We start from the raw sequence: 7,471 nt of genomic DNA, 5'->3' as shown, positions 1-7,471 counted from the left end.
GCCTGCCCAGAAGGTGCCTGTTCACCCTTGATTTGAACTTTTGAAAGTTTTAAGGTTTAGAAAATTTTATTTAAGTAGAGATTTCAGAGACCAAGAGAGAATAAATAAACTCACGATATATTCTCAATTACATTTTATTTATACTACTCTGACTTAGAGTCTGGCTAATGAAAGTTGAGACTGAGATTTATTTAAAACTTTTTATATGGCAACTTTTTTTCCTATCAAATAAGCTGTCAGTTTCAAGCTGTTATTTAATTTCATAGTAATTTTATTGCCAGGTGCGGTTTTTATTGAAATTCCCGCGTTATCTCAGTCTCACCTTTCAGACTCTAATTATTCGCAACGTGCAAAGAGTTATTTATAAAATTTGTGACCAAACATTTCTGCACTGCTATTTTTGTTTTTAATACTTTAAAAGAAGACCGTTGTCAATAGAATAGCTAGATCCAGTAACACTTTTAGCTTTGTCACTAGCTAAAAACAATATAACGTCCCCTATCTCTTCATTCGTCGAAAGATAGCCAAGCGCAGTAAAGTCTTCCATAATTTTCTTCTTTTCACTTTTAAGACTATTATCACCGCCGTTGTTAATAAAAAAATCGTTGTCTACTGGCCCAGGATTTACTGTGTTCACTCTGATTCCTTCAGCCGCTAATTCTAAAGCTGCACATCTCGAAAAATGATCTAAAGCTGCTTTAGAAATGAAATATGGTGAGCTCGTTGGTTCTTTGCTTGGTCTGAATGCGGCAGCGCTTGAAACATTTACTATGTTCCCTTTTGTTTTAGCTAAATATGGAGCAGCTAAGCTTGTAAGATGAATAACAGCTCGAACGTTAGTCTTCATTACTTTATCATACGCTTCTATAATTTTCCCGTCCATTATAGATCCTTGCGAACTAATGCCAGCATTATTGACAAGTACATCCAGCTTTCCAAAATGGTCGATTGTTTTTGATATTACTGTGCCAGCTTCTTCTTCGATGGAGATGTCAGCTTGGATGATGAGTGCTTTCTTGCCTGTTGCTTCGATTTTCTTGCCAATGTCTGTAAGTTTTGCATGATTTCTGGCAACAATTGCTACATTGGCACCTTCTTTGGCAAAAAGTTGTGCCACTGCCGCTCCAATACCTGAACTTGCTCCCGTTACTATCACTACTTTGTTATTGAACATTTTTGGTGTATTTTTTATTTATGAGCAGATTTTATTTATGACAGCAGCTCATATACAGTCAATGCGAACTTTTAAATGGATATGACCTACTATCTTGGTAATTTGGGTTTGTTAGTTATCTAATAAAGATAAGATAAAAATGATAAGCGTCGTTACTATTTATACGGATGATATCTATTCTGGCATTTACCTACAAATATATTTTGTATGATTAGATAATAAAAAGGTTATTATACATAGAGGAAACTCTAATTTTATTCAGAACGTAATGGCCGGGAGGGAATCTGCCAAATCCTACACCCAAAGAGAATTTGAAATAGAGACGGATTGACAAAGTAAATTTACTGCCATCTTTCGACAGAAGTTTAAAACTGTTAGAACACAATAAATTAGAAAGAGGCATAATTTGACACTGCTAGTTTTTTTTGTATAAGGGAGAAAATTTGTCAATCTAGCCCCAAGTGGAGCAAACCGCCCCATCCCCCTCCGGATATTGATTTTGGTTGTTAGGGATTTATTTATGACTATTAGCTCGTGAGGGCGCGTAATGAGTTCCTATCCGTGACGTCACAACATTCGATGGGGGTAGACATATTACCTGTTAGGTAGAGATAAAAGGTTACCAACCCCTTTAAGGTCCAAGCATTTTAAGTTTCTTGAAAGTTGCACGAGCCCGCTACCATACATTCGAAGTTACGCTCTCATTCTAAAAAGAGTTGCTAAATAAGTTAACATGAAATTTGACATTACAGTATTTTTCAAACTCGATGGGTACACAGGCTAGGGTGGAGCGTGGTTGTATGGGAAAAAATAAAAATTGGATTATCAATGTGGAACCGGTACAAAAAGTTGCAGTTTGTCATGTAGATTATAGTGATTATATAAAGTTTCAAAATAAACACTACTTTTAGCCCTCTACCCAGCCGCTCAAGAAATTAATAAAGGTAAATTTTCATCAATTATTTAAATATACTATTTCACTAATATGTGTACATTTTATTGAAATTATATAATACTTAATAAGCGTATAATAAGTTTTTACCAAAAATGTTGTGCCTTTTTCAATATTTATGAAATAATAAAATTTCAAACTTTCATATTAAACAGCAATTTCATGCAAAACAAGGAAAAGCTACAGTGTAAAAAAAATATATGAGTTATTTTTTTTAGACGTTCTTGTGCCAAAGTAACGGTGTTATTGATTACGAAAAGTATTATTTTACTGCAAAAAATGGGTTACTTATATGTTTATTTGAGCGTCAAATTTTGCCCTTCGGCGTCGCTTACGCCCTTTTTGGGTCATGTTCACACGTATGTTAGGCATATATTTACTTTTACTAGTAGTATTTTTATTATCTTATCACGTTCAAAATAGTTTTCACGGTTCTGTAATAAGTTGTAAACTCCAATTTGTGCACAATATCCGGGTAAAAGGGCCTTTTCCATAAAACCTCTATTTTCGTGGTTTTACCGAGTCATAAAAATATACGTTATAAACAAAAATAAGTATAGGAATCGAGTATATCTGTAACAAAAAGATGTTATTTAATGAATAAAACTTGTTATAAAAAAAACAAGCATAAATGAAATTTATTAAAAATATACATATATTGCTATATATAATCGAATAGTAGAGGGCTAAAAGTATATACCAATATTTTTTTTATTTTTTTTCCCTTAAATAATAAAAAAATAGACATCCTTTTAGAGGGGTTCCATTGCTATATTCAAGAATTTTGGATTTCGCTCCACCCTAACACAGGCGGCCTAGCCAAGGTGACGATCGCTATCTCTTCGCCATCGAATCGCTTTGTGTTTCTCTATCACTCTTCCATATTAGTGTGACAGTGACAGTTGCGTCTCGTTCGCTACGGAGCGTTAGCGATTGGTATGTTGGCTACGGGGCCAGAAAGGGTCATTTCAATACAATTTTGCGGGATTTGGCGTTTTTAGGTTATAAATTATATGAAGATGACCTGTCACCCTACCCATCGAGTTTGAAAAATATTATAACATTTAGGTACGTAACATTATCTGTCTTAGTTCTAATCCGTGACGTCACTATCTGGAACATTCGATGGGGGCAGACATATTACCTGTCAACAATTGCTCGTTTAAAGGTATTAGATAGAATATTGATACGAGCTGCCTGTAGTTTGTAAGTACTTTTACTTATGCTTACCACAAGTGTTTTGTTCCTTCAGCCTGGCAAGAGTTCATTATTCCTGATACGCCATACTTAGTAGAGTATTATTATGTTAATATTCGTTTACCTACAAATCCTACGATGCTGTCTTGTTAAACTAATCTTATAAAATTGATTTCATGAACGCTCGATATTGGTCTGGTCTGTCATTGCCATAGTTAGTGTAGCCACCGTTGGCGCTAGCTGCATATGCAGCTGTTGCTTGTTTTAATGTTGTTTTATATGTATAAATTAGTCTTAATTTAATTTAATATAGTCGTTATGTTGTATCTTCCTTCTGTGTAACTTTTATTTTACTATTTGTTCACTTTACGTTATTTGATGTCTTTTTCTTCTTGTCTGTTACTCTCCGTGATTCTTCTCACTTGATGGTCTCATCGGAGACCAGCGCTGGAAACCACCAGCAACATGCTGAGATGAGGCCATTTCGTGGCACTCTAATCTTATTTTGTGTTTCTTTCATATTATGTATTGTCTGTGCTTACGAATAAATTATATTCTATTCTATTCTATTGTAATATATTTATCTATGTTTCCAGGCAACCATTGTCCCAGGCCTAGATACATAATATATACCAGTATATAACTATACTGGGTCAACCAAATCTTGTCAGTAAATAGGAACAAAAAAAACTATACTTATCCTTTTCTTTTGGGTGCTAGTACTAGTGTAAGACAAAGATAGTATGATTCTCTCTGTCTATGTTTGAAATCAAACAGACCTTTGACACACTATATATACTGCTACCATCAGTTTGGCACTGACATAAATGCCATCGAGAACGTAATTTACTTTCTATACATCTCGCTCGTACTCGCATATTAGTGCGAGCGAGATGTATAGTATAGACAGTAAATTACGTTCTCGATTGCGTATATGTCAGTTTTGAGTGTTTAGACACTGTCAGTGACTCATGGTACGGGCTCTATTATAGGTAAAATATAATATATCTTAAAACTAAAAACGTGTACAAAGTTCGTGTGACTCAAACACCTTATACCTAAGTACTTCCACAAATTAATAGCTTCATTGATTTCCAACTAATTAGCACCAGACAAAGTCTAGGTCTCATTTAAAACCTATAAAACCGTCTAGTCCAGTCAAAAATCCCATCACTCATTCCTACGAGTATGTTAAAGGGGTGGGGTAATTTTGCATTTTTCATTATGATTTGAAGGTTTTTTCACTTAGTGTTTCATACTAATGGTGAAAGATGACTCACGCTTCACGCTACTAGAACGATTCGGGCCCGGGACGTAGCTTCCGACACTTCTTTTTCTATGACAGGTGATCGGTAAGTAAGTAAGTAAGTAAGTATGTATTTGCAAAGAATAAGTAGGTACAACAGTGTCTTAGGTGGTAAGTGACAATTGGTTGCTTATTCTGCTATTTGTACTATACAGGTTGTACTAGCATCTTGGAGGATATAATCAAACGGAGACGCCATGTCTGTAATTTTCTGTACAAAACAGTCTGCCGATTTTTGCGGGGGAGGGGAACGTCAAATGTATGCGTAACGTAAAAATAGCCATGTCAGATAAACGTCAGCCCATACATTGTGTATGACCGTTGGCCGCCTATTTTCGACAGAGGGGAAAGCCTGTTAATGGCTACTCCGTTTAGTTGTATCCTCCAAGACTAGCATGCAAAAATCTTAAAACGACTACAAAGCTGCTGGCTGGCTGGCTGTGTGTGTCTTCAGAGAGGAAATCATTCACACTGTAAAATAGCTTTTATCAGTCAATAGCTTCATCAATTTATTTCTAAATCTATGTACAGGTAGTTCTCTTATAGATTTTGGCAGTTTGTTAAAAAGTTTCATGCACATAACAAAACAGTGATCGGAATACAGTGCTGTCCTGGGAACACAATTATGAACCAGCCTTCCAGGATCCCGTTGATTTCTAGTAGTGGCGCTTTCAGCTGTTGTAAATAAATACATATGCCTCTTTACAAACATGCAGATTTCCAAAATGTATAAACATGGCAGCGGTAAGATCCCAAGTTTTTTGAAAGATGGTTTGCATGTCTTGCGGGGGGCTATATTACAAATAGCACGTATACATTTTTTCTGTGCTACGAATGGAATATTAAAACTTGTACAATTTCCCCACGGTGATCACGTGATGTTTCATAGAAAACTGAAGTGTCGGATGCCCCCGGGCCTGGACCGTTGTAGCGTGAGTCATCCTTTAATTCGTTGGTTTAAAAATCATTTGATGTGCTAAAGAATTAAATTTTAGTTTTACCTATTATTTTTCACCACACCAGTTTGTAACTTTAGGCTCTCTTTATTCTTCAAAAACTGATGAGGACGTTGCATTTTATCCACAAGGGTGGCAAAGTAAGTTGATGCAAATATTGAGGAAGGTATATCCTCATGTTTGCTGGTAGAATTGACTTTTAAATTACGATTTCAATTGATACATATTTAACAGGTAGCATTTATTCCTCGCGTTGACGTGGTGAAAAATGTTGTCTTTCAAAGTTTGTAGTCCTTGCGCCTTGAAACTGTGACGCTCAAGATTCCACTATCAAAATTTTGGAGTCTTTCGCCTGCTCTTGTATCAATATTAGCAACTTTGTCCCTTGTAAACCAAATAACTAAATAATATATGTATATACCTATCCTTTTATGTAAACTAAATCAAAATCAGAATGCTTTATTTGTAAAACATAGGTACCTCCTATACATGGGTCTTAGGTAGGTAGGTATATATACAACACTGTTTTTCCGGTTGGCACAATGATGTTATAACCATAGATAGGTTATAGGTACTCATACTTGAGGAGAACAAAAAATACTTCCGTAACTGTGCCTACGAAGAAATCTGTTATTTTTGATTAATTTTCTCATTCCATCCATCTTTGTTACATTTTCTCTTTCGGACTGCGGGAGCTCGTTAGCACGTGCACATTTCTCGCTTGTCCAGCCGCGACTAAAGGCAACTTGTCCAATTTGTCACAAGGTAAGCGCTTCAATTTTGGAACGCCTATAACCTATCGTGAGTTATAAATCATTGGGTTGGCATACAAATGTCAAAGAGAACGAAAATTAAAGTACGGAGCATCTTACATTAGGTATATTTTATTTTACTTATTGATCTAAAGTGTTTTTTTTTGTAAATACATAGGTACTCCAAAATCTTCACTTCGAAATATGGTGCATTATCTATGAAAAGGGACCTTATTGTAGATGGCGCTTACGCCGCACAGCGTCGCGCGGCATTGTATTTATATCGAAGCATCGTTAATAATGGCGTAACCGCCATCGACAATAAGGTCCCATTTCATAGATAACGTCACATATAAGTAAAGCAAATCACCAATCAAATTCAAGAGCTTAATTATCATTCCCGAAACATAATCCATACGTCAACTTTTATGAATACCGTTAACGACTCTTTTCATAACCTTTTCTTAGGGGGACTCCCCTTGAATCGGCTTTCAAAATACGTTTACATTTACTTAGGACCACGGATTTATATAGAACCACAGAATAAATAATAGTACTAGGAGAAGACTCACTCTCTAACAAAACGCGTCTGTTACGATCAACACAGATATGGCCGCTAGGTGGCGACAGCGCCACGCGCGGCTTATTGGTGTGGAACGGATGTACTTTTAGCTACCTGTAGCAAAGCGACGAAATCGCGGAGTGAGCCACGCCTGAACCTAGATCGTACCTAGTTACTTTTTTGAAATTGATCATATGACTTCTACATCACTAGCACAGAACCCACAAGATTCTAATAGATGTGACGTTACCATTCCTTACATCGCGCTTACGGAGTTCCGAATGTCAGTTGCAATAAATAGTAGGTCTCCTAACCAACTCTTATCGGAATTTGGTCCCCAGGTACAAAACCCATTAGGTACTTACAAGACTATTCTCTTTTGCCCTCTACATTAGGTACTTACATGCCGTAAAGTCATTGCTCCCATTATCAAAACGAGATGCAATTCTCTAATATTAAGACCTTTCTTTCGGCAGGCGTGGCTCACTCCGCGATTTCGTCGCGTCGCTACAAGTACCTACAAGTACATGCGGCTCACACCAATTTTGGTGTCTAGCCATTGCCGCGCACCC

The 7,471-nt window shown here is 36.4% G+C and overlaps 1 protein-coding gene across 1 annotated transcript; it reads right to left on the bottom strand.

Moving 5' to 3' along the window:
• Positions 1 to 406: 406 nt before the first annotated feature.
• Positions 407 to 1,190, bottom strand: LOC134659308 (uncharacterized oxidoreductase SERP2049-like). Its single transcript, XM_063514961.1, has one exon. It carries the CDS (start codon positions 1,172 to 1,174, stop codon positions 407 to 409), a length of 768 nt encoding a protein of 255 aa, XP_063371031.1. The 5' UTR covers positions 1,175 to 1,190.
• Positions 1,191 to 7,471: the final 6,281 nt, after the last annotated feature.

Source organism: Cydia amplana, chromosome 24, assembly GCF_948474715.1.
Source record: "Cydia amplana chromosome 24, ilCydAmpl1.1, whole genome shotgun sequence".
Taxonomy (NCBI): Eukaryota; Metazoa; Arthropoda; class Insecta; order Lepidoptera; family Tortricidae; genus Cydia; species Cydia amplana.
The sequence above is the reverse complement of the archived record's forward strand: the minus strand, read 5'-3'. Positions and strand labels throughout refer to the sequence as shown.